The sequence below is a fragment of the Strigops habroptila genome, chromosome 7 (assembly GCF_004027225.2).
Source record: "Strigops habroptila isolate Jane chromosome 7, bStrHab1.2.pri, whole genome shotgun sequence".
In the NCBI taxonomy this organism is placed as follows: Eukaryota; Metazoa; Chordata; class Aves; order Psittaciformes; family Psittacidae; genus Strigops; species Strigops habroptila.
The window spans coordinates 11,169,384-11,196,242 of record NC_044283.2 but is presented as its reverse complement, the minus strand read 5'-3'; the positions used below and the strand labels follow the sequence as shown (position 1 = coordinate 11,196,242).

The 26,859-nt window shown below is 39.8% G+C and overlaps 2 protein-coding genes across 7 annotated transcripts in view; one reads left to right on the top strand and one right to left on the bottom strand.

Moving 5' to 3' along the window:
• The window catches only part of ACOX3 (acyl-CoA oxidase 3, pristanoyl), a 32,720-nt gene extending 26,346 nt beyond the window's left edge, over nt 1-6,374 (bottom strand). Inside the window, exons 1-5 of one of the 5 annotated variants that reach the window (XM_030491883.1) lie at nt 6,291-6,374; nt 4,283-4,455; nt 3,363-3,596; nt 2,276-2,347; nt 733-822 (exon numbers count right to left, since the gene is read on the bottom strand). In XM_030491883.1, the coding sequence (XP_030347743.1) occupies nt 733-822; nt 2,276-2,347; nt 3,363-3,596; nt 4,283-4,444 (558 nt within the window). In that variant the 5' untranslated portion in view covers nt 4,445-4,455; nt 6,291-6,374. The other 4 variants (XM_030491884.1, XM_030491885.1, XM_030491886.1 and 1 more) reach the window with 4 other exon arrangements.
• Nucleotides 6,338-23,892, top strand: TRMT44 (tRNA methyltransferase 44 homolog). Of its 2 annotated transcripts, XM_030491887.2 has the most exons (11): nt 6,338-6,819; nt 8,546-8,663; nt 9,470-9,689; nt 10,911-10,979; nt 12,707-12,814; nt 14,126-14,197; nt 17,421-17,527; nt 18,139-18,322; nt 18,938-19,328; nt 20,213-20,329; nt 23,299-23,892. In XM_030491887.2, the coding sequence occupies exons 1-11, from the start codon at nt 6,381-6,383 to the stop codon at nt 23,529-23,531; spliced, it is 2,058 nt and encodes a 685-aa protein (XP_030347747.1). In that variant the 5' UTR covers nt 6,338-6,380; the 3' UTR covers nt 23,532-23,892. The 2 variants fall into 2 exon arrangements, with proteins under 2 accessions (XP_030347747.1, XP_030347748.1); XM_030491888.2 differs by lacking the exon at nt 20,213-20,329.
• The last annotated feature ends 2,967 nt before the right edge of the window (nt 23,893-26,859 follow it).

Below are 26,859 nucleotides of genomic sequence, written 5' to 3'. Positions count from 1 at the left end.
TGTGACATTGTTGACAGTAATAGCACCCAATTCTGTATATTACAGTGCAATAAAAAGCCAGAGTCTTTGGGGAAGATGATAAGCCTACCTTCTTGGGACATTAAGTAACACATCTTAAATTCAACTTGGCATAAATGCTGCATGCGGATGACAAAAGAAAGTTCTATCAGTCTCCCCTCTTATCTCCTATTTTCTTCTCCCTTAACATAAAACTACAGTAATTTCTGAATAAATGTTAGGACAATAAATTAATTTCTGCAGTAATACTGCTTTCAGCAAACAAATTATCAGCAGTAAGCACTCTCCTAATGGAAAAAGCAGTTTATTGTTTTCCTCTTTGGGTCTCTCTTATAGTCTCGTTATCTCTTTTTTGTATTTCTTTTTCTCACCCTCAGGAAATAATGCTAATCTTCGTATATAAAGCCTTCACTTTTAAAGACAAAAGACAATATAATCTGCATGTCCAACTATTCCTAAAGAGACACAACAATGGAGAAGGCTACTATCCTTAATTTATATCACAAATGGAAGTGAGAGCAAGAAAACAGAAATTGCTGGGTTTATTGTAATTATTTATAATAATGTAAATACATGGCCTTTTTCTTCTTTTTTACATTTGGAGTTGCACTTAATTCATTCTTGTTAAACAAAGAAATCCCCGAATCATTCCGCTCTGTTAGTAAATAACAGAGCTTAAGTGTCAAATATTATTCCTGTGCATTAACGACTAACCTGAGTGCTAGGATCAAAAGTGGCAGTAGTCCGTATGCCTTTGGTATTAGTTCCATGGCTGAGTTCAGTCAGAGCAAAACATCCAAAAATCTAAATAAGGAGATAAAAGGCACATTGTCATTGCAATTAAAATAGTAACATTATCAAATTATTGCAAATTGAGCTGTTGAAAGTAACTTGCAATTGCAAGAAACCAGTCAAATGTAACCCTAACCCTACGACATCATGCCTACGGTAGAGTTAAAGGTGCTTTTTCCTTTGCTGATGGCTGACTCATTCAGGCAAGTACAGATTATTACATCTACTGACCAAGTTTTCAGCTGTCTGGGTTGAAAGAACTGTTGCATGATGAAAATCTGCAAGTCTGCTTGCATTACAAGCAGTTCTGGGAACTCCCAAAGTTAGGGGAAAACCAGAATGGGGCTGTTTATTTTTAAAATTATAAATAGCCTTAACTATTGAAGGGGATAAATTTATATCAGATCAATATATGGATACACTTGGTTCTCGGCAGCATTTGGGAACACTGTCTGATTGAAGCCCCACTGAGATGTGCATGCTGCAACCCCTTACCCTAGACTGGTTTTGCCTGTAGTACGCTCTTCAGTAACAAACCTTTGAAAAGCAAGTGAGAACAAAAAACAAAACAAAAAACTGAAGCTTCAGGCAAAATAATTCTGACAAATACATATCCTAAGGCTTTTGCTTTGGCTGAGAGTGATTAAAGGAATTTATCCTGATCTTCAGCATGGGGTATCCAATCAGAACTATGTAGCAGTGTATTGTTGTCTATGAGCAGACAGAAAAACACACCATTTCAGAAAATTAAGTAAGCAACAAAATTGCATGGCTGACAAAAATGAAAAATAATAAGTGATGAAGAATAACAAAAGAAGCATGACGCTAAGTTGGAGGGTACTTAGCATATATATCTTGCAAAATCAAAAAGGGTCAGGCTGGACGGTGAATGCTGCCCACATGGCCAAATGGCATAGACAGGAGAAACTGTTTAGGATTGGCTCCTTCTATATCAGATAGGCTGCACTTACTCCGCAAGGTACTTGGTCCTGAGTCTCCACTGGACTCCATGTGGTGTTTCTGTGGCATTAAGACATTATTATTTTCCATTTTATAGCACCAGAATGTAATTTTTATAGCATCATGGCAAGGGTATGTTTTGCACAGTGTATGAGGTAGATGTGGGAGGAGGGAGTGTTTGAGCATGCGAAAACTTGCTAGCATACTCTTAAATGAATGTGGATGGAGACTAAATTGGTGTCATCTATATATCGCCTTTTGGGGGAAGTCCCTAAACTTTGTCTGCATGTTAACTTGGACAGTCTAAACCAGATCCAGAAAGTGGCATAATAGCTAGCAGTGAAGATAGTCAGGGCTCAGTGCTTTGATCTGCTCCTTGGTCTTTTCTTTTGCTGTTCAGAAGTACCTAGGTACATAAAGAGATCAGAAATAAAAGCGCAGGAGGTGCCACGGTTCTGACTGTGCCCATTTCTCACAAGTTATATAAAAAAAAAAAAAAAATTACCTCCATGCTATAAATTTGTTTCACAAAGTCTGCAAACCTCTTAGAAGCACTCAAAATTGGACCTGCAAACACCTGTAAAAACAGAGAATTAGGAATGAAATCTGTGACCCTGTGACAGAAAGCACAAATTGGTCATGCATAATAACTTGCAATAGTGATATCCATTAAAGAGACCAGGGAAAGTAGGTTGTGTAGCAAACTACTATTTAGACTATAGCTGGAGGAGGTAAGTCAGGATTTCATTGTGCCAAGGCCCCTTTGCAGAGGACTGAATTTTCACAGCTCTAACCTTATCAAGCTCTTACTGCAAGCCCTTAAAAATGTTTAATGCGCTCACTTTCCACTGGTCCTGATGTATCCTCGAGTAAATTAAAACTTTAAGACTATTCTAGTTCATTTTATTGCAACTGAAGGTAGCTGCTTCAAGATCAGACACTTTTTAAAGCTAGCTTCGGTTTTTCTAGATAGGTGTTCACATAACAAAACTACACCACCTCTGCCATGTGAAGAGTAATAATTAATTCAACTAATATTATTTGATCAGCTATGTCAAGTATTGCTCTTGAGAGGCTCATCTAAGGAGCAACTGATGAACAGAATCCCAGCCACTGATGTCAGTAAGAAACTTTACATTCCTTCTGGATTCTATCCTGAATCAAGTCACTGAGGGTTAGGCAAGGAAGTTTCTGAACTTTGCTACCTATATCTGTAGCAAAGACATAGCCACCAAACAGGGCCCAACAACCAAGTTCTTTGGCTGCTACTATGCTAGAGAGGAGGCAGAGGAGTGGACAAATGAAAGTGGAGCTGTAGGCATCAAGATATCTTTCTGTAGCCCTGTCTATACTGCTCCACTTCACTTTCCCGGTGAGATTCCAGTGGAGACAGGGCTTAATGACAAAGATGTGCTAGCTTCATCCCACAGCTCTCCGATTCTTCTAAACAGTTAAACTGAATTCCATTTTTGAAAACAAAGGACTGGAGAAAAGGTATAGCTTTAATAAAATAGGCAGAAAACTAGGGAATTCTGTTATTCGAGAAACTTAAATTCAAATATACAGCCCTGTACCCTCTGAACTGTACTTACGCTGCAATGTAAGAAGTACTGGAGACATGGAGACCAATCGTACATTCCTATACAGCTCACCAGATTAAATATCTTTAACGGGTTCTCTCTGATCTCTTGCAAAGTAAGAAAATCATACTCAAAGAGCCTTTTACAGCGCAGGAATGTCAGCTCCTGATATTTTTCATGGCACAAATCTTCTCCAGGATGATGCGCAAATAGCGGATCGCCTTCCAGAGCAGAGAAGATTCTGTTCTTGAGGCGGAAAAAATGACATGATACTGTTAACCTAAAATTATTAGCAAAACAAGTTAATGTTCTTCTACGATAATACTAGGCCTCAAACTATAATTGTTTGATAGAAGAATTAAATTTATAAAGACAAAATTCCAGAGAGATAAAAAATATATTTAAATGGTCTGTCACTTGTGCTGCAATTAACCTCTCTTTATGATAGGGTTAGTATTCAGCAAGGCAGGCATGCTAATCTGTCCAACTGCACTGCCACATAAGCATTAAGGCAAGCACAGGAGATTGTAAGAAACTAAGTCAGGTCAAAGGAAGACAGAAATACCATGTTTGACAGTGGCATGAACTTAGCTCATCATGTGCATTATAAAAACGTAAGATATATGATTTAATGCAAACAGTACAGAAAAGAAATATGGGAGAATATAGTTCTTTCTCAGTTTGAAATTAATTTCTGTAATATAGCACCTGCTGGTCTCCCCTGTACTGATGTTCAGTAATGAGAGTTTAAGTAGGTTGCTTGAAAGTTCTGCTCTGGAAACTGGATTTGCAAAAGCAATTTCTTCATGCTCCATATACTCCATATAGATATGGAGTATAAATGCTCTATATCTACAGAGTATATATACTCTCCCTTTGAAAATCACATACTCCCCAAATTAAGACATGCCTACAATTCTTGCAAAGTTTACCTTCAGCTGGATGACATCTTCGCCATCTAGGAACACTGCCATCTCCTTCCAGTTGAAGGAAGCTTTCCTACGATATCTGCAAAGTGGTCCTTTAGGGAAATCTGGTAGCAAAGTATCCCATGAGCTTTGGTTGCCAGTGGCTTCTTCCAGTATGGGTGCCATTTTTAGCTAAACTGCACCAAACAAGAAAAGATACATCAAAAACTGAAGCACCACAGATGCCTAATTTTTTAATAATAACAAGAAATCAAAAGGGTTATTAATTAAATCCACAGACTTTTTCAAACGCATGAGTACAACAGTGCCCTCTGCTGCTACCTGCTTGTATCACACCCAGCAATTTCTGTCACTTCACGCAAGTGGCCCAGATGTGCGTTATACTTGTAAAATGCAAAAATGATTGCGCAGGGAAACAGAAGCTGACCACGTCATAAAAAGGGGACTGGCTAGAAAAAGCAATTCTCAAGGGTACACGGAGGACACCCAGGCCCGGGGCTAGCCAAGGGCTCAGGATGGACTATGAACTTAACAAAGTACAGAAACTACTAGTTTGGCATTCTACTTTTTCCGTCTTTTTTTAACTTCCTCATTACCTTGATATATCTCCCTGCTACACCTCTTTTCTTTCAACCTAATCCCGTTATGGAGGTAATTTTCTAGTTCTGGACAGTACAGACATAGTAGAAGAGCACTGCAGGGTAGCATTTCTGCACGATTTCCAAATCGGTTCTAGGAAGGTATGGTTCCAGTACTGAGCAACAGGTTTGGAAAGAGAGTGGAAGGTAGGGGAGGACAGGCATTGAGAAAGAGCATTTCAACCTGAAGCTAAATAAACAGACATTACTCTTCTAATGGGAAACCAGGCAGGAGAGCAAAGCTGCTGGCTCAGAACAAACAAAAATTTACATTGCAGGTTTTGCATCTAACTTTATTTGCACTGTACCTCACTGAGATTGCTCAAATGAGAAAACCAAAGTGTTCATAAAAAAGGATCCTATACCTCCAAAAAAGTTAAAATTTGTTTGTCTTCACACAAATATAATTTGGTTCCAAGCAAACAGTCTCAAAACTAATTAGGAAACCAAATCAGGCAGTTATAATAGGAAAGTAACAAAGGACTCCTCTAAGGAGTAACCTCAGTGTTAATTTCAGCCTTGCAATATTTCACAATCTGCCTGGGGATGTGGCAGTACTAACTCATGTAACTTGCAGAGAACTGCTGCAGTTTCACTAGGAAATGCCAAGTTGAAAACCTTTTTATATGGAAAGTGCTCCTGCTAGTAATTTAGATTCGCGACTGGACAACAACAACGTGCAAAACACGAGGGAGTACTTTCGTTTGCAGCGTATTACCGTTAATTATCCTGCAATGACCATATTGTGCCCTTATTCTGTCAGAAACACAAATGCACAGCCGCTAGAAAACGAAAATAAAAGCTGGCGATGGCAGTTACCTAGAGAAAGACAAGACCGGGGAGATTAAAAACAGGGCTTTATGAGTTCTTGAGGCTTCATTGCACAATCGCTGTCGCAACTGCCCGACTTCGCGGCGGGGCCTCGCTCCTCCTCAGAAAGGAAACTAAATTACACCCAGGGTACTGTTTTCACTACGAAAAATGTACCGAGATTTACTTCCTTCAGCGCCGGGCAGCTGGGTGCCTGCCAGACGGCGTTCCCAGGTTTGAGCCCGCTTTCAGGAAGGCATTTCTGTGCTGAGGTACCGTAGCCGCTGGCACAACGGTACACCCCTCCCTCAAACACACGCCATAAACACGGTAACTGCTCCAGCCCACTTCGCTCTGGTCGAGGACGAAGCCCCGTGTCCTCCACCTGCACTACCCGCAGCAGTTACCCGCCGCGCCCCACACAGCGGCAGCTGCGGCTCCCAGGGAGGGTTAACGGGAGGCGCTGCCCGCCCGTTGCCGATATGCTGTGAGGCGGTCACCCCGCGGCCCCGCCGCCCCGCGCTTCAAAGTCGCGACCTGCGCTGAAAGGACGCGGTTCTTACCTGCGCCGCCGCCGTCCCCGCCTCAGGAACTGACGGTAACAGCCTGCGACGCGCTCCGCCTCCTCCCCGTGCGCGGCGGCGGGGCAGTAGATGGGGCTGGTGGGGACGGTGGCTGTGCGGGATGGCGGCGCCGCGCTGCCTCACGGCTTCTGGGCGGCCGTGCGCGTCTGGCTGGAGAAGCCGCAAGTAGCCAACAGGCGCCTGTGCGGCGCCGCCGTCGAGGCGGAGGGGCTGGTGTCGCTCGGGGAGGGTGGGGAAGAGTCTCCCTCCTTCGCCGACGTATGGGAAGGCAGGAGCGGCGGGGGGCAGCGGGAGCGAGCGGCGTCTGCCGGGGCTGCGGAGCTGGGCCGGCTCTGGAGGGAGGTCTGCGGCCAGCTGCCGCTGGGGCACGGGCAGCTGCCTCCGCCCCTCACGCCGTGGGCCGGGCTGGGCCGCCGCGCCGAGCTCCGCGCCGTGCTGAGGACGCTGCTGCCCCGGGGGCGCCCCGCGGGCCCTCCCGCCCCGCCGACGAGGGAGCTGGCGGTCCAAGGTGAGCAGGAGCCCGGCCCCGAGGCGGCGAGAGGGGGCGGAGGGCAGCGGGAGCACCCGCCATGCCGGGGTGTGGGGTGCGGCGGCTGCTGCGGACCCCGCCGAGGTTGTCTTGCAAATTGGATGAATAACACTTTGTTCCTACTTGTGGGAACAAGTAAGCAGATGGATTTTTTTTTTTTTTTTTTGTCCTTGTCGTGTGCTTAGATTTTATTTTTACCTCTTTTCTGTAGTGCTGGGAAGTGTCAGTGGTTGAAATACAAATTACATAGGCCAAACACCTGTAGAACTCCGGTTTAAACAACCGCACCTACAGCTTTAGGAAAGCAGAGTAAGGGAGGAGCTAATGTGTTATGTGTAAGGTGCTGCTGAGATAAGCACTTAGGGAAGGTAGGCACCCTGCTCCTGGGGAAGAGGTGTAGAAAACGACTTATCTTTTATGTCCTCTTTGAAGAGGCAAGAAGGGCTGTCATCCTGCACGCTCGTGTCCTGAGTAAGCTGCCCATACAGAAGCGCTGCTTGTAGTGCACACATAATGATGGGCTTGGAAGGAGTGATGGCAGCCTTTAGAAATGCAGTTAATGAAAAGAAAGTAGGCACTTGTGGCACCTGTCTGACCAAGCTGAGCTGTTTGTGTTGACTTTCTTATTGTTTAGTATTGCTTAAAGATGAAGCTAAGCTTAATTTGGTTTTGGTTTGTTTTGTTTGGTTTTTGGTTTTAGTGTTGTGTTTGTTTGTTGGGTTTTTTTGTTTGTTGTTGTATGTTTGGTTTTGTTTTGTTTGGCTTTTTATTGTATGATGGTGATATGCTGCAGTAAATCCTACTCTCATAAAGAAACATATAAGGTAGAAGTTGACACCTTTTAAAGATAAATTTGGGGAGAAGTGTGGATGGGGATTAAATTCTAATAGTAAAGCTGTGAAACGAATCACAATTCCAAAGCAATGAAATTTAAAATTCAAAGTCGTTTATGGGATGCCCTTGGGGCCTATTATTCTTACTCCGATCAGTAGTGTTGTTGGTGAGCATAATATATTAATGTAATACACGCACCTTCACCTAAAACCAGATCTTATCAGGTAGTCTCCCTTCAGAGTCATAAGATACTAATTTAGGGATGGATAATGTGGTTTTTACAGGAACTCTAATTAGGAAAGCTGCATGACGCTAAAGGGAAGCATAGCTCTGCTTAATTATAATCGTAGAATCACACAATAGATCCCGTGTTTGATCACGGAAAAATTGATAGATACTACTAATATTATTGATTATTTTTTAATACTGCACTGACTTTTTTTTTTTTTAATCTAACACATGGGTGATACATAAGTTTCAGGTAATTTGGGAGGCGCTTCCCAGGACTCTGCATTTATCGCAGGGTAGGGGAAAGCACCAGTTTTGTGCTAGAAAGATCTCATTGTCTAGCTTTTACTTTATTGAAATAGATAGATTTAAAGAAAACAGTCTTGGCAATCAGCCTTAGGTGTTCTGGGAACATCATGCAGCAGAATGCTAAATTTTGGGAATTCAAAGAGGATAGTAGTTTCAGATGTCAGACACACCAAGAAATGGATCTGTTCTTAGCACTATGATTCTTCCTGTGTTGTCCTAGATCTTACCTCGCTAGTTTGCACTTCACATAGTAAGGAGACAGAAGTTTGTTTTGGTGCTAAAAAGGATGGTTTGAACCATAGGATAACCTGTCACTGTTTATGTATCTTTTCAGATGTTTACAATGGAACTGTGACCTTTCTGCCTTTGGAGGAAAACAGTGAAGGAAAATACGAGATTAAAAAGTGCAATATTTATCAAATTCAACTTGCATACATAAAAGATGAGGAATGGTAAGTGCTGGAAGTGAGAGAGGAAGCAAACCATGAGTTATTGCTTCCTTTCATGGATCACACCATGTTTTACTATTGTATCTAGTAATTTCCTGCTTGACTAAGTGACAGTAGTGTTTCTTAAACATCTACAATACCCAAAGCAACACAAACCAAATGTGTTTCAACTTTGAATATATACATTGACTATAAGCATGTGTGGTCTAGAAAAAGGTGTTTATGTTCGGATCACGAGCAACTAGCTATGCCTGTGAGAGCTCAGGTTCTCTGGGGGTTGGTAAGGTTGAGAGTCAGACTGGAACTGCTGTGAACTTAATGAGCTTCAGTCACTGAAACACAGACCATTGCAGCTTGGTCCTGAGCATTTGCAGGCATAGCTCTAACAAAATCTGAGTAAAGTTGGAGATGATGAAATAACAAAATGTGCCAACTGATATATTTTCCTTCTAAATTTTCTTTTTTTTTTTTTTTCATTAAAATTTCATTAATTCACTTTACTAGTTAGTGTTTGGATATCTTGCTAAATCAGGTTTTTCATCATATGTGAGTCTTTGGTCCTTGTGTTAAATGCAGCACAGGCTCTCGGGTGCAGTGTTCAAATAGGCAGATATTAAACTGTCTAACAGAATTCAGTAACTTCACTTTTGGTGTTGTGTGTTATGTATTTTCTTATTCTCAGTCTACTTTTATATCTCTCTTTGATTTGCTGATTTTTCTCCACTTAATTATTGCATTCTCTCTCTTTGAGGTAGCTGAAATAATGAAATACACTGTATTTAGACAAAGTTTTTATTTTATTTTTAAAGGTCTGTTTCTATTGTAGCTCCATTTCCAGAAGATTGGTTTTCAGATGGAATTGCATACCCCAAACTAGCGTGGCTTGGAAATGAACTTTTGTCCAAATTGGCTAAATGGTCTGTGGAGCAAAAGCCCAGTGAGTTTAAAAGTACACTCTCACTCATTTCTGTAGCAAAATACAGCAAGGTTTATCAAGACCTTAAAGAAAAATACAAGGAGATGGTAAAGGTAAGTTTAGTAAATGCAGTAATAATATGCTTTCCTGTATTTCCTATATTTTTTGTTGTTTAGTGAAGATGCTGCTTTTACTAAATTCTTTTGTTAATGAAGCAATTTAGTTGAAATCTATGTCTTATGGTTTTGTGTTTGGTGGTGGTTTTTTGTATTTCTGTGTACGTGGGAGTAAAAAACAATTTAGTTTTGGAAGAACTGAGCTGGAAAACCAAGATTTGGAGCCAAAGTCACACTAAGTATCTGGAGGAGTTAGGTATTTCCCAGAATGTATCCCTTCTGATAGGAAACAAGCAGTGGATGTAAATACTAAGTCATACACACTAGAAGGCATAAATAAAGCACCTCCTTCTCCAAAACCTGGGTCTGGAAGCAGCACCGGATTGCAAATAGGTTAAATTTACTATTACTCAAATTTGAATGCTATATTAATATGTTTGAGTTAGAGTGGCAATCTTTTATGATACTGTTTTATTTTGGGGATGCTGAAAAATGGCTGTGATCATCTAAACTGCTGTATGAATTAATTCCTATATCCTTGTACACCAGACTGTAGCTACAAGCAAGAAAAATTGGTAAATGCTTTCGTAAAACATATTGTGAAAATGTTGAAAGGTTTTATTGTTGATATTTCTGATAAAAGAAAGATACAGTGAGAGGAAAATTGGACTTCTGGGTAAAGGTAATAGTTCAGTATTTAGCTCTGCAATAGAATTAGTGTAGTGTTAGAGCACTTCAAGCTTTGTTTCGGTTCTCTCATTCACAAAATAGGGATAATACTTTCTGTCTTCCTACTTCAGATTTTGATTCTTCATGTTCTGTTGTGCCAGGATAATTCTATGCCTATTATGCTTTGAAAATACACTTACAAGTGTTCATGTTATCAATGTTTCACATAACAGGAATAATCCAAGTATTTCTCTTCTGAGTCAAGCAAAAGGATGCATGCTTTATTACAGAACAGCTGCAGCTGTTTACTTGATTGGATGACAGGAGACATTCTTTATGCCACGATTCTTTTGTGTGACTCACAAAATCAGACAGTCTTTATTTATATTCTTTGTGTATATTTTTAAGGAGATTAAAATACAGAATTTGTGAAGTGCAAAAACCTGTTGAAGTGGATGAGTATCCAGATTGCTCTGAGCACGTTTTGAAGTAATTTCAGATGGTGCAGAAAATTATTTTTCTCTCTCTCTTTTTTTTTTTTTTTTTAAGGTGTGGCCTGAAGTGACAGATCCTGAGAAATTTGTTTATGAAGATGTTGCCATTGCCACTTACTTGCTGGTAGGGAATTGCCTTCCCTAAGAGTATCCTATAAGGTTCTATTTCTCAGTAATAGAACCTCCCTAAGAAAACCAGTATTTTCATTTTATAGTTGTTGCATTTTTTAAAATAGAATGACCTGAAATTATTGCAGGCATACAAGGCAAAAGGAAGATGTTGGAAGAAAGGGTATAGGGTTTGTGGGTTTCAGTAGAATCCTAGAATTACAGAGTGGTTTGGGTTGGAAGGGACCTTAAAGATCACCTAGTTCCAACCCCCCTGCCACAGACAGGGGCACCTTCCACTAGACCAGGTTGCTCCAAGCCCTGTCCAACCTGGCCTTGAACACTGCCAGAGATGGGGCAGCCACAGCTTCTGCGGGCAACCTGTTCCATTGCCTCACCACCATCCTAGTAAAGAATTTCTTCCTAATGTCTAATCTAAATCTCCTCTCTTTCAATTTAAGGCCATTCTCCCTTGTCCTACCGCATGTCCTTGTAAAAAGTCCCTCTCCATCTTTCTTGTAGGCCCCCTTTAGGTATTGGAAGAATGTTACATGTGCCAATATATAGCCAATTGATTGCAAAGAACATTTTGGGGTTTATTTTCAGCTCTGCCACCAGTTCTTTAATACAGTGGATATAAATGCTTCTGTGGTGTTACTTGCAGAGAAACTGCTGAGGTTTACCTGCCTCTTACCCCGCTTCCTCCGTTTATCCATTGCACCCTCTGTTTTAGCAACTTGATTTAAATTTGTACTCAGTGTAGCCCAGGACTGTAGAGCCTTGATTAATTTCAACTTCCAGTGACTCAGAAGAGAGTGGAGGATGCGCTTAGCACTTAGAAAATGATTGCTATTTTATCGGTTGATGAGAAACGGAACATGAGCTGGCAGTGTGCGCTTGCAGCCCAGAAAGCCAACCATATCCTGGGCTGCATCAAAAGAAGCAGGAGAGCAGGTCAAAGGAACTGATCCTGCCCCTCTGCTCTGCTCTTATGAGACCCCACTTGGAGTACTGTGTACAGTTCTGGTGTCCTCAACATCAGAAGGACATGAAGCTGTTGGAGCAAGTCCAGAGGAGGGCCATGAGGATGATAAGGGGGCTGGAGCACCTCCCATATCAAGACAGGCTGAGAAAGTTGAGGCTCTTCAGCCTGGAAAAGAGAAGCTGCGTGGAGACCTCATAGCAGCCTTCCAGTGTCTGAAGGGGGCCTGCAAGGATACTGGAGAGGAACTCTTCATCAGGGACTGTAGCGATAGGACAAGGGGTAATGGGTTTAAACTTACACATGGAAAATGCAGGATAGATATAAGGAAGAAGTTCTTTACTGTGAGGGTGCTGAGGCACTAGAACAAATTACTCAAAGAAGTGGTAAATGCTCCATCCCTGACAGTGTTCAAGGCCAGATTGGACAGAGCCTTGGGTGACAAGGTCTAGTGTGAGGTGTCCCTGCCCATGGCAAGGGGGTTGAAACTAGATGATCTTAAGCCGTAACTATTCTATGATTTGATGATAACATAATTCCTGCCCCTCTCTGTAAACAGTTTGTGGTTTTGTTGTTTCTTTGTTGTTTGGTTTTTTTTTCCCCCCACCTGTCAAGTTATTTTCTCTGTGACTGCACTGAATGTCTTCTGTCACATCTGCGTTCTCTTCCAGTTTTCTCCTTTAATTTCCAATAGCCTCTGCTGCTTTCTTACAGGGAGACTTGAGAGCAGAAGTCTAAAATGTTTTCTTTTCTTGTCTTAGATTCTTTGGGAAGAAGAGAGAAAGGAAAAAGGGTTGACTAAGAAACAGTCATTTGTAGATCTTGGATGTGGAAATGGTCTGCTGGTTCATATTCTAAACAATGAAGGGGTAAATAGAGTGCTTTTTTAAATAATAATTAAAACCCAAAGATAATATTTTTGTTATGCTTTCTTTTATCTGGCATGCAGATAGCCAAAATTAAATTAATTCATGTTCATAAAGTAAGATTTTTGTCACGAGTTACCAGGATAAAATCTAGCAGAGCTTCAGAAATGTTTCACTTACTTACCATTTTTATTATTGTAATTCAGTTCAATTCAAGGCTATTTTTTGGAGGTAAGACACTAAGAGGGAAAATAAAAAGTGATGATGTAATTTTGTTATGCTGTAGACAAAGCAAAAAGAAATGGGGAACCTTAACATAAAGATTCTCTCTTGCAAGATGCTTTTCATGAACTTAATTTTACTGAAATTGAGTTCTACTTGTAATGCCTTGAAAATGTTTTTCTGTATCTTTAAAAACCATCCTGGGATTTGTTAATTGTGAAAATGCCTTTCAATGTACTGTGCTTTTGGGAGTGGAAATGTGGCAACAGCAAAATTCAATCGCTTGAGGCATAGTTTCTGAAACAACAAAGAACGTGAGATTGAACAAAACCCGGTGAAGTTGGGTCTGTCTGTTTCAGAAAATTGCGTTTTCCACTTTTGGGAGAACATGTTAAAGTGTATAGAGGAAATTAGTATCTCCTATCTGATCAGTAGATGTCATTGGGGATGGGAAAGAGTCCCAAGTTCTCCTAACACAAGTTCTCTATCCTTGTATGGCCAGAGAAATTTGATCTACTAAATGCTATTTATTTGATGTAAAATGCTATTTTCCTTGTAGAGGTTTCTTCTCGTATGTCATTAGGTCATCACTGCTGTAGCACTGACAAACATTGTTGACCGGCAAGAAATCATGTGTGAGAGTTTTATAAGATTTAGCACTTGATTTTGGTTAGTTCTGCACAGGATTCTTGAAGTTCAAATACTATAACGTATGCATTTTTATGTCTTGCTTTAGTTTCCAGTCCTATTTCCTCTTCTCATCAGTTCACACAGGGAAAAGTGTGTTTGGACTCCAGCAGCCTAGTTGACTTCAGTAGTTGAAGGGTGGCTTTCCAGCAAGAACTGCTTAGAGTAGCACTCTTCCCTGAGCCCTGTGGGTCCTACAGCAATACTCACCTTGGGAAAGGTTTTGATATTTTAAAAGCAAACAAACAAAAAGCTTCTGCCTGAAATGGTGAGGCTGTGTTTTGTTATGTGTCTAAATTTTAGTATGAATGAAATAATCAATATGTACATTTAGTGAGGTTGTTTGACAGTTTTTGCTAAAAGTATTACTTAAAAATGATACTTTTTCTTGTTCAAATATTTCAGCATTCAGGTAGAGGAATCGATGTGAGGAGAAGAAAAATATGGAATATGTATGGACCAGGAACTCATTTAGAGGTATTATGCAAATGTATGTCAATTTTACTGATTTGTAACTTTATTCATTTGTTCATTGCTTCAGGTTCTGTCGATGCAAATGTAATCAAACATACCAGGTTGCAGACAGTTCTCTAAAGTGATCTGTGGGTTTGGGATGATGACACATATATCTTGTGGGAGTGTAAATTTTTAAGGTAATTAGGAGAGCAATGCCATATCATACTCTTGTATATTTGCAACTTACTTATTTTTCAGCTGAGAAGACTGTCTTGATTTCCTATTGCATATACAGACATGCACACCAGGAAACAATCTCTGATTTTACTGGAAGATCAGTATTAAGCAGCTTTGTTTGCACCGATGTACCTCATAAAAGATATTAATATTCAGAGTAGTGAACAGTTTATTCTTGAAAGTGATTCTGACCTTCTAGTGCTATGTGCTGTTTTGGGGGCAAAATTGTTGAACCTCAAAGGAGCCACTCTCTGCTGTACTGACCTTATGGTAAATAATAGCAATAATAGCCTTCATAAAAAATGAACAGGAAAATGAGTCTGAAAGAGGGATTATATTTCAAGTTCCACATTAGCATTTTCATGAGCACAGGAACATTCACTTTAACTCCAGGTGTTCTTGGTCAGATACATGTCAAAATGTGCTACTGATGAACAGTTGCCCTTTGGAGGTGAGGTGTTCCTGGCTTCTTGTTCTCTAGACTCCTAAAATTTCTCATTCTGTTCTCTCAAAAATTGGCAGCTTCAAATATGTTAGAATTTTCCCCCTTTAGTTGTTCTCAAGTCGTTTTGTTGAAAAGTTAATTCAAGATATCTTTGAATGCTAACAACTTACATTAAATCAACAAAAGAGCAGCAGTTTTCACAGATGGGAGATGGAACTTTCACAGCCTTGTGCAGCCTCCTCGTTGCCACCCTGCCATTTTGGGTACAGATTGCCAAAACTGACAGATTCCTTTGCAGCAGTCTGCAACCAGATCGTACTGCAAAGCTTCAAGAAACAATCCGAAACATCAAGCTGTGGTGTGTCTTCATTCCTGTTACAGAATCATAGAATCACAGAATGGTTTGGGTTGGAAGGGACCTTAAAGCTCATCCAGTTCCCACCCCCTGCCGCGGGCAGGAACACCTTCCACTAGACGGGGTTGCTCCCAGCCTGGCCTTGAACACTTCCAGGGATGAGGCACCCACAACTTCTTTGGACAGCCTGTGCCAGTGTCTCACTGTTGTACTATCTTATGTTACTTCTGATCATACCAAACAGTATCTTTTTTCCTTCATGTTACATATTTGTTTTTCTGCCCATGTTTCAGTATTATGGCAATTGTTGAATTTTGTACATTCATTTTGTATTAAGGTCTGGCTGTTTACAGTTTCTCAGATATCTTGACTCATGAGGAAACTTCTCAGCATCAGCTGTCCCTCTCTGCAGCGAGAGGCAACAAAATAGAAAAGGACATGTTTTATTTATCTTTTCTAAAAGAAAAAAAAAGTACTTCAGAGAACACATGAAAAATCCAGACAGAAACAATAAAAATATCCAAAATACGCATATAGAGAAAGTACTGATTTATGAGGGAAGGAGTTATATAACGAACAGGAAGGGTGACATGATTTTTGCAAGGGTCCTGTAGCCACAGGAGCCGCAGAAGGAGAAAGCACCTACTCACAGCTTTTTGTTAGCCTTTGAAGCTAATTTAGTTGTGATCTTTACTTAAAGCATGAGTTGCAGGATGAATATTGCCATCTGTGACATTCAGTGCCAATACTAGCAATATAAATGAATGTAACAGGTGGCATTCTGCATTGCCAAACTGCTGTCAGACATGGTGAATACAAATTTGATTACAAGTGACTGTCCAAATGTGGAGTGTGGCACTGATAATTTGTGCTATGCCTAAATTGAACATTCAAAACTGAACTGTAACATAGGATTGACTTATTTAATCAACCGTAAGAAAACTCTTACCAAACATTTGATTTAACATCTACTAACCTGCCAGAAAGAAATGTTACATATAATATCTAAAAGTATATATACATAAATAAAAGTGGTTAGACATATTGTATTTAAAGTGAGCGATAATACACCATACTAACACTTAAAACACCTAACAGTGCTTTCTGAAGAGGGAAATTGTAATGTAATCGAGGTAGTCTGAGTTTTCTGAAATTCCCTAGTAAGTGTCTTTTGATTTTGTTTGGGTTTTTTGGTGCTTGGTTGGTATTTTTTAATTCCTATTCAAATACTACTTTGTATGTGCATGTGAATTTTGAACTTGTGAAACGTGCATTTTGTCTGTAGAAAGAGGGTGCAGGCATCATTTTCAGGGCTTTTCCTCAAGGTCTCTGCAGAGTTAATTTAAAGCTTTTTTTCAAATCTGCCCATAATTATTTTGACATTCATACAGGTTTTTGGAGAAGAGTATGTACTTCCATAGTATCAAAATCTTTAAGTACTTTCTTTGCTGAACTTGTTTCAAGTTATGAAAACTATTCTGTGAGTCAGTACAGTGATGGGAAGTCTTCTGTGCTGATGCCTCCTCAATCCATTTATATTGAAATTCCATGAGGCAAAGTACTATTCCAAAGGCCACCAAAGAAGCCTTCTTTCTCTAACCTAGTGTTTACTATTTATGCTCCTGATTTTGCATGTGTCATAAGATAGTTTTGATGCAACTCGGCAGGGGATGGAATGGCAACATAGAGAAGAGGGAAAGTGTTAGGCTGGATTAGGTTTATTCTACGTGAATGATAGGTGAAGAGTGGTGTTCTGTCTATTAGGGATTGATTTGGGTAGAGTCTGTGAATGAAGAGAAGATAGTAGGAAAGCTGTGTTCTGATTAGTTGCTATGTGAGTCCAAGGTCTGTAAGACATACTGAACGAAGTGGCTTTCTGACAAATTAAGTCCAGGCATACATGTGACAGAAGGAGAATAGCAAGCAATCCTAATCCAATGTATGATACTTGTTTACAAATATTTAGGGTGTCAGATGCCTTAATCAGAATTGTTATTCCACTCTTTGTCCAACCAGTGTCACTAGATTACTACCTGGTAAAATTGCAGATTGAGGAAAAACATTGCTGTCTGTGGTTCTCATTTACCTTGTATTTGTAAGCTTGTATCATTTTATATTGTTGCTTAGTTCTTTATTAACAAATAAAATGAATTAAAAGAAACCTATAATATAATTCACTAAATGTATTGCTTGGTTTTTTTTTTCAGGAATCTACGATCATGCCAGGTGACAGTCATCTCTTTCCAGATACTGACTGGCTCATAGGAAACCATTCAGATGAATTAACACCATGGATACCTGTAATTGCAGCTAGGTATCTGCAGAGGGAGGGAAGTGGGAGGGAAGGAATTAAACAAACAAACCAAAGCATAGTTACATGTGTGGGCTTGGTGTAAACTGTTACTTTGCTGCCACATCTTCTATCCTTGCTGCTTTTGATGGCAATTAATTATTTTTACAAAATTTCATTTCCTGTGGAGAAGCACAGATGTAGTATTTACTTTCTTACAGAATTCAGTGCAGCATTTTTCTTTTCACGTTCAAACCCCAGAACTGATGTGAATCTGTTGTTTGGTTTTGTGGTGTGGGGTTTTTTTTGTTCTTTCTTTGTTTTTTTAAATTGCCGTTGGTTCTGCTTTACCTTGAACCATTGTGCCCTTTGCAACCAGCTGCAATAGTTTAGTATCTGCAGCTTTAGTCCTGCAAACCAACTTGGCACAGTAATTTGCTATAGCAGATACTTTGTGAAACAGTATTTTTGATTCTCATAATAGATCTACTGAAAGAGGAACATATAAATACTATTTTGTGAAGCTCTGTCACTTGAAATGAAAATTTCCATTATTGTATCTAGTGGGTTATTTGTTAAATTTGTATGTTCCCTGAAGTAACATTCTGTTCAGCAGTTTGTTACCCTTCTTGTAGGTCTTCCTATTCATGTTGCTACTTTGTGCTGCCGTGTTGCTTCTTCGATTTCCATGGAAAATACAGCCGAAGACAAAGCAAGAAAACTCAGTACAGAGAGTATCTTGATTTTATTGCCCAAGTGGGATTTATATGTGGCTTTAATGTGGAAGAAGATTGCCTTAGAATTCCATCAACAAAAAGGGTAATTTTGGGCTATGTAGGGCTTTTGTCTTTTTAATTATTGTTTTTTTAGGCTGCTAGCTTTCTGAAGCATATGGATGTTTGTTCATTATTGTTGTAAGATCAGACTATTGTCAGTTACATTACCTGAGACAATATCCTCTGCAGAGAGAGTATAAATACTCAGAAAAGGAAGGTTTTACGATTATTTCTTTGCCAGGTTATAGGATTGGAAAATTTACGAAGCTAATTTTTTGGCTTAATTTTCCTAGCTGCCTATGTTGCGTATTTGTACTTAATTTTTCTCTTTCCCATGTCCATGAAATTCAAAGTGAAATGTTCTCAGAGTAGGAAGAGGCACCCAGCTTTAATTTTGTAAATAATCTGAGGGTCACAAACAATCTTTTTGCTCTGTGCTTTTATAGCATGATGGCTTATGGTTTGATTACTGGATTTGTTCTGTGGCACCAATACTTGAAAGCTAGAATCAAGAAACCGTAGATGTTAATGAGCATTGAGTTTGAATGGATATCTCCCATAGGTAGATTTAGAAGCCTGCATAAGACATGTGCATGTTGGGGGGCCTGTGTGTATGGGAGTCTGTTTAAATAGTTATTTATCTGTTTCTACTAAATAGGTAAGCCTTATTGGAAAAAGCAGGACCTATCCACCTACAGAACATGCTCTGATTGACAAGCAGATAACACAGTATATTAATAATCGTCAGACCTGTGCTGTGGTCATGTGTGACAGAAAAGTTGCATGTAATCATAAGGATCACTGTGATGCTGTATGCAAAGAAGCAGGTTCAGAACTTCCTGAAAATGAGACTGACACTGCTGGTACAATTTGGATGCCTGGATTTCAACCCAGAGAAAAAGTAGAACAAATCAGAAATTGTGCTTCCCTCCCCCGGGATTTTGTAGATGATGTGGTTCTCAGTGTGGCAAACTTGCTGTTAAATGCAGCCCCCCAAAAATCATGTTCTGATATGCATGATGGAAATATGAATACCTGGAATCAAGGAGGTGAAATTGTCTTTGCTTTACATTATCTTTTGCTGGTAGAGGATGTCTTTTCCAATGAATTGACATAGTTTTTTAAACTTAGTGAAATAGTTTTCAGGCAATGCCAAGAGCAGTACAGTAGCAATTAAAGGCACTTTTATTTTATTCTGCAATGTTTTCTTGCACACTAGGATGCTAATAAGGCATATAAGAATATTTTGAAATTGGTGTGGAGGTTTTTTGCTCATCAATTTTTATTACAAAAGCCAAACCAAACCCAGAACTCCTCCCTCTTTACTAAAACAGAACATCTACATCTATCTATGGAGAATATTAAGTTTTCTAGCATAATAGTTAGCTATAATTTTGTAAGAATTGTGTAAGAAGTGCTTTGAACTGCCATTTGATTATGATATGATTAGGAATTCTTAGTTTAGTCTTAGGAAGAAAAAGAACAGAGGTTGTTAATTTTATAAGCATTCTTACTACAACCATCTTTCCATTTACCTCCGTCCATTATTATTATTTACTCACTGTTGTTTCTCATATGTTACTGTTTCAGGATATCCTTTGAGTCACTCTCTTTCTCTAAACACATGCATGTAAATAGTGCCTATTGCAATGAGGGTTATATGCTACTGCAAAAAAAGAAAGAGGGAAAATAAAAAAAGTGTCTGTCTTACTGTGGAAATTCTGACTTGAGTCCTGTAGAATGAAAGCTGCTATTTTACAGACAATATACATATAAAATATATATCATGCATAATGCTGGGAGTACAAAGTTGATGCAGTACTGGTACATAATTCATAGGTTCTGCTTATAATCATTAACTTATAAAGTCCTAAGAAAATTTAACTTCTACATATATATACATTTTTAATAGCTACACCATTATTTATTGCAGAAAGCCTTTCCTTGAAAGAAGTAGCAGAACACTTAAATAAAGACACTTTAAAAAGGCTAAAGAGTGAATATGGAGGCCTGCAGACACTTCTCAAGAACAATCATCAAGTATTTGAAGGTAAAGAAGAGGGTTTGGTTTTTTGTTTGTTTAATCACTTATTTTATCTCTTCTATATGCGTTTAAACACAACTGGAGAACTACTGTGGTGGTGGTTTTTTTTAACCACTTTCTATACCTTTGTGGAAAACTGTACATTATTTATGTGCCCACTGTGCCAAGATACTGCTAGTAGAACTCTTTTGAATGACATTGGTATGGCATCTTATTAGCAAAGCATTGTGTTAGACCAACTACATCTGAAAAAAAGAATGCTTTAAGGTGGCTAATTTGAAGCTATTGTTTGACTTAAGGAATTTTTATTTTTCCTGTAAAGTATTGATAATTTGGGGGCCATCAAATGCAGGGCAAGTTCACTGAAGCAATTAACTAAGATATAGTCTAGTCTTACCCAGATCCACAGTGTAAATGCTGACATAAAATAAAACCAGTCTTCATAAGAACCTGTTACTGTGAGGCTTGATGTGCTTATATAGATTGTGGTGGCATGGCAGAAAGAACCCAGTAGTAAGTTTCTGTGGCTGGCTGGGTTTGCCAATAACTGTTGTTGCTTGTCTGTGTGTTTGGGGCATTTTTCCCCATTGTGGTGGTATGTGCTGTGTGGTTTTTTTTGTGTGTGTTGTTGGTTGGTTGGTTGGGGTTTTCTTATCGTGGGTTTTTTGTTTGATTTTTATTTGTTTTTCAAAAGTAAGGTCTAGCTTTGCAGTGATACAAGATCTTCAAGGTTTTATCGGTATTAAGGCTGCTTCAGATTTGGAAGTGGGTTAACTTCCACGAGGATTATAAGGGAGCTTGAGCACCTCCCATATGAAGACAAGCTGAGAAAATTGGAGCTGTTCAGCCTGGAGAAGAGAAGCTGCGTGGAGACCTCATAGCAGCCTTCCAGTATCTGAAGAGGGCCTACAAGGATGCCAGAGAGGGACTCTTCGCTAGGGACTGTAGTGATAGGACAAGAGGTAATGGGATCAAACTTAAACAGGGGAAGTTTAGATTAGATATAAGGAAGAAGTGAGGGTGGAGAGGCACTGGAACAGGTTGCCCAAGGAAGCTGTGAATGCTCCATCCCTGGCAGTGTTCAAGGCCAGGTTGGACAGAGTCTTGGGTGACATGGTTTAGTGTGTGGTGTCCGTGCCCATGGCAGGGGAGTTGGAACTAGATGATCTTAAGGTCCTTTCCAACCCTAACTATTCTATGATTGTATGATTCTAACTTCTTCTGTCCCAACAGTTGTATGTCGGTTATAAAATGTTGATCAACTAATCCAAGGCAAGTAATCCTGAGTGTGCAACATACTTGCTTCCAGTGGTCAACTTAGCCATGTTTAGCATCCGCTAAGGATTTCTGAAAACTTGGCAATTACAAAATGTGAAGCCATACTGAAATCCATTTGAATTACCATCCATTGAAAAGAGCTGGTCACACTGCATTCATTATGTGTCTGAATTTGATTCCCTGTCATTAGGGATAGGTAGAATAGATTTACAACCTGTTAAACGGAATAAGCATTTTAATTTGGCATGGATGCTGTCTGCACATTACCTCTGAAGAAAGACTAGGATTAAGGCCACATTTTTCTTAGTAATTTACATCAAATGGATGCTCCCTGGGGCTTCAGTAGAGACCATTTGATTCTTTCCTTCAACATGTTACCATAACAAGGACTTCTATCAGCAAGTGGTCTAGAAAGACATTGCTCATGCCAAAGACAACAGAGGAGAACATGGCTGCAGCTTTTTTGTAATTTTTTTCTGAAGTGTATTTCCTTTAAAGTTAAGGAAAACAGATGGATGCACACACACACACACAAAAAGAGAGCTTAGAGTGGCTGATCTGTGGCAGTTTCTTTTGATCTGGCATCTTGTTCAATACAGGACTGGTTTTCTAGGGTAAATATATGCTTGATCATAAATAGCACTATATCTGCTCATTTTTCTTCATCTTTTGAAAGATGTTAAAGCTGAACCTGCTGCTGGATTGCCTTTGTGTGAGTTCAGATCTATTTGTATATCACAAGGAAACCTTGAGGGATGAATTCATCCAGGCCTGAATGTGTGATACTAAGCTTTCACTTGACTTGTTACTTTTGGAATAGCAGTTATCAGAATGCACAATGGTATCAGTTAACTGATACAAGTATGTGATACAGAAGGTATGATTGAGGCAGAATATGAAAAAAGAGCATGGCAACTGAGAAGTGGCACATTCTTCCCTCCTCATTTTCACTGCTGTTTTCCATCTACTTTTTTTCTTTCTCACTAACTTCCTTTTACTCTGTTCTGTTTGCACATTTAAGGAGCTGACAAAGGTTCACGTGTGTGTGTGTGTGTGTGTGTGTGTGTGTGTGTGTGTGTGTGTGCAGTTTATAGTCCTAATGCAGCAAATGAATTAAATGAATTAAAAAAATCCCAAAGTGATGAATGATAATTCCCTGTTGGTTCCTATGAAGGATTAAGACTTATCATTTCCTTGATGCAGTGTATTTTTTGGGTCAGCGAACCATTGTCTTTGCAAGAGCATTTCTATGTAGTGAAAGTAACAGAAGATTTACTAGATTTTTACTGGTAATCACATTTCAAATGTGGGGTAATAAAGTTTTGGACATGGGAAGGATTACAGTTCTTGAAGTTGAAATTTCTTTGTAAGGATTTGCAATCTAAATTCAGAGGATTTTAGTCTAAATGATTCTAACTGCTGCATTTGAAACAAACATCTACAAAGATGACACAAATGTGCCTCAAACTATTCACAGTAAAGCATCTCCCAGGGAAAACAATTCTTTAGACCATGTCTGTATCATCTTGTTTGTACACTTCTTTTTATTCCTGTAGAAATGGCACATTTGGTTTTGCCTGAGTGATCCATTTGTAGAACATATATTTTATTCACAGACTGTCACTGTGCATTTTTTCCAGTATAATTCCCATGGCTATCTATTAACAGCTGCATTTTTGTTTGTTTCTGAATCTTAGTTCTAAATGGGAGAGTTCATATTCGTGACTGGAGAAAAGAGAAACTGTCAAGGAAAACTAAGCCTGAAGTGAAACGCCGCCTTTCAGCTGAAGCATTTAAAACACGTCTCTGTTGGTTTTTCATTCATCATCCTGATGGTTGTTCCTTGCCTTCTGAATCTTGCCCATATGCTCATGGGACTAAGGAGCTAAGGCAGTCTCAGATGATTAAAAAGAAGAAACATTTACAGTAATAAAATGCTGCCACTTGTGTTTAAGCTTGTGTACATAACCAAATCTGTGGTTGACTTTGGGACTGCCTAGTGCATGAAGATCTGTACAATTATGGAAAGGTTTCCCAATTCCTATGCATCTGATTTTTCAGTTTACAAGTTCTCCTGTATTTTTCATTCTTTTATTTTTTTTATTGACACGGAGAAGGTATAGTAAAGTATGTATATACTTTTGAAATTTGGTCATGGCTTGTCTAACATGCATTTGTATAAGTTGAAAAGTTTAAAAACTTTGTTTCCTAGGATACTCTTCATGATCCTCAATGAGATCAAATGTACATGATGCAGCGTTTTCAAACCATGAAAATTATCTGGTTTGTTCCAAATTGTCCAGGAGGATTTATGGTTTCTTATGACTCAGAGGCTCTTCGGAGTCAGAACTCCGAATCTCAGAAGAGAGAGTTCACTTTCCTGACCTGACAGCTTCCTCTCTGCGTTACTGTGGCGTAATACTGCATATTATCCTTCGTATCTTGGTCAGACCCTAGTTCTCCTTTCCGTGCTTTTTGTACTGATTCGTATTGAGTGTTAGTTTGAAGAATAACTTTCTGGGAAATTACTGTGGAGGTTTTCCACAGGTATTTGTAGGTTTTTAGGGCTCTGTAGGCCATACTGTCCTTTCCCTCTTTTTTTACAGTAAGGAGTAACAGTAGAAAATGTTTCATAATGTTGGAACGGGAGGGTTTCTGCATATCAGATAACAGGAATGTCTTTACACCTTGAGCAGGTGATGATTTGCTGTGGTAGACTATTTTTGAAAGGTTTAACTTTCAAATTTAAATGCACATCCAAAGAAGCTGGTGAAGGGTCTGGAGCACAAGTCTTACGAGGAGCAGCTGAGGAACCTGGGGTTGTTTTGTCTGGAGAAAAAGGAGGCTCAGAGGCTCTCCGCAACTACCTGAAAGGAGGTTGTAGTGAGGTGGGGGTTGGTCTCTTCTCCCAAATAACAAGTGAATAGGACAAGAGGTAACGTCCTCAAGCTGCACCAGTGGAGGTTTAGATTGGATATTAGGAAAAATGTCTTCATTGAAAGGACTATTAAAGTGTTGGAACAGGCTGCCCAGGAAAGTGCTTGAGTAACCATCCCTGGAGGTATTCTAAAGACATGTAGATGTGGCACTTATGGACATGGTTTAATGGTAGACTTGGCAGTGCTGGGTTAATGGTTGGACTCAATGATCTTAAAGGTCTTTTCCAACCTAAATGATGCTATGAACTTAGCAGAAATCCTAATTATGATTCAGTCATGGAACTAGTGTCATAATTCATACCTGTCAATTGCAAAGTACTTGTAAAATTCAGTATCTGCTTTACAAGCTCTGACCAAGAAATCGTGTTGGTTCAGGCCTAGCTTATGTACTGACAGTGTGGAAACTGATGTACAGAGACAAGGTTTTGATTCCAAATCCTACCGAAGAAAGAGCAAGATTTAAACAAAGTTACTAAAGATGAAATCTGGAGGTGAGAGCAGTGACATAGAAGTGGATTGCAAGACAAAGAGGTCTAGTGGTAAGAATGAATAAGCCATGAGAACTGTCTAAGAGCTCAGGGAATCTGAAGCACAAAGGAAGGAAATAACTGGAGACAAAGCAGAGGAGAAATGAAAGATGACACTGGAAACACTTTTCAAAACCATTCCAAAGCCACTTTTCTAGCACCCTAACTTTAAACCAACACATTCTGGTCCATTGCATGCAGAAGAAGCAGGGTCTAAATGTGTTTGACGTGGCAGGAGCAAGGAACTGTCTGAAGTGTTGAATGCTCTTCCTTCTCTTTACATTCCTGGAAGAAGCAGTAGCTCTTGCTAGATAACATTGACTGTGATAATTGCAGCAGCACCTTACTCCTGGATCACAGACCACGTTATCCAGTATGCCATGTAGTACAGGAGCTGTGGTGGGCTCCGAGTCTTTCGCCATGGCTCTGGTCTGCAGTGTTGGACTGTGTGTTGGCAACTGAGCCCCACACAGCCACTCACTCACTGTCATCGTTGTCCCCCCACGCCAGTCCAGTGGGGTGGGGGAGAGAATCAGAAGAGTAAAAGTGATAAAACTCATGGATTAAGATAAAGACAGTTTAACAGGTAAAGCAAAAGCCACATGCACAAGCAAAGTAAACTGAGGAATTCATTTACCACTTTCCATGGGCAGGCAGGTGTTCAGCCATCTCCAGGCAAGCAGGGCTCCAGCATGCATAACAGTTACTTGGGAGGATAAATGCTGTAACTCTGAATGTCGCCCCCTCTTTCTCGCAGCTTTACAGGTTGAGCATGACACCATATGGTATGGGATATCTTTTGGGTCATTGAGGTCAGCTGCCCCGGCTGTGTCCCCTCCCTTCTGCACTCCCAGCCTACTCAGTGGGGCAGTATGAGAAACACAGTCGGCCTTGATGCTATGTAATCACTACTCAGCAATAACTAAAACATTCTTGTTACCAACACTGTTTTCAGCACAAATCCAAAACATAGCCCCATACCAGCTACCGTGAAGAAAATTACCCCAACCAAAACAAGCACACCATGTCCTGAATTTAGCACTAGGCACGGCTGTGTTAAGGACAGCACAGAAGTCACACATTTCAAAAAGAAGAGAAATCCTTGGGTGAATCATATTCTAAGGGGCAGATTGGATGTAGTTCAGTTAGGGTTATTGGACTATCGGAAAGAATAGCGTAAGCCAGGTGAACTGCAACTCCTGTGAAGCAGGGCACCACAGGAAGGGAGCGCAGCTGATAGTGTACTTAGTGGTGTAGGAATCTCAGGAAAGTATTTATCTTACTGAGTGGACAGAGTTGAGAAAAGCCATGGAATTACATAAACTTGCATGCAATCAAGTGATGACGTCTGTGTTAGCCTTTATTTGGCTACATGCAGGATAAGAAGAATTCCCCAGGATGCTTACTTACTCTGGTAAGCATACTACTGATATGTTTGACAAGGAGGAGGCTCATGTAAAACATGTAAAAACGTTTATGTGGTCTCCAGATGGAGATTGTTTCCAGATGGTGCAAAGAGCAAAACCAGACTTTCAATTATTTTCCTGTCATTGGTCTTCCCTAATGATTCACCTTGGGGTAGGATGTGTTTGACTTGAAACGTGATTTCCTGAGTCAGACAGAGTTCACCTGTGGAGCCCAGATGGGCCTGCAGGAAGTCAGGTTAAGAAGTTGGAAGAAGGTTGGTTGTGCCTTGTTTTTTTACTTCCTTCTTTCCAAAAACTGGGGAATGAAATACCTGCTTGACTCATTGAATATGATAAGACCAGTGAATTAGTTTTAAAACTACCTT

What these genes read in the sequence shown, in the direction of transcription:
- TRMT44 (XM_030491887.2), top strand. Translation starts at nt 6,381, where the DNA reads ATGGGGCTGGTGGGGACGGTGGCTGTGCGGGATGGCGGCGCCGCGCTG. An exon ending in GACCAGGAACTCATTTAGAG is followed by an intron (nt 14,198 to 17,420) that starts GTATTATGCAAA and finishes TTTTTTTTTCAG; the next exon opens with GAATCTACGATCATGCCAGG. An exon ending in ATACCTGTAATTGCAGCTAG is followed by an intron (nt 17,528 to 18,138) that starts GTATCTGCAGAG and finishes CCCTTCTTGTAG; the next exon opens with GTCTTCCTATTCATGTTGCT.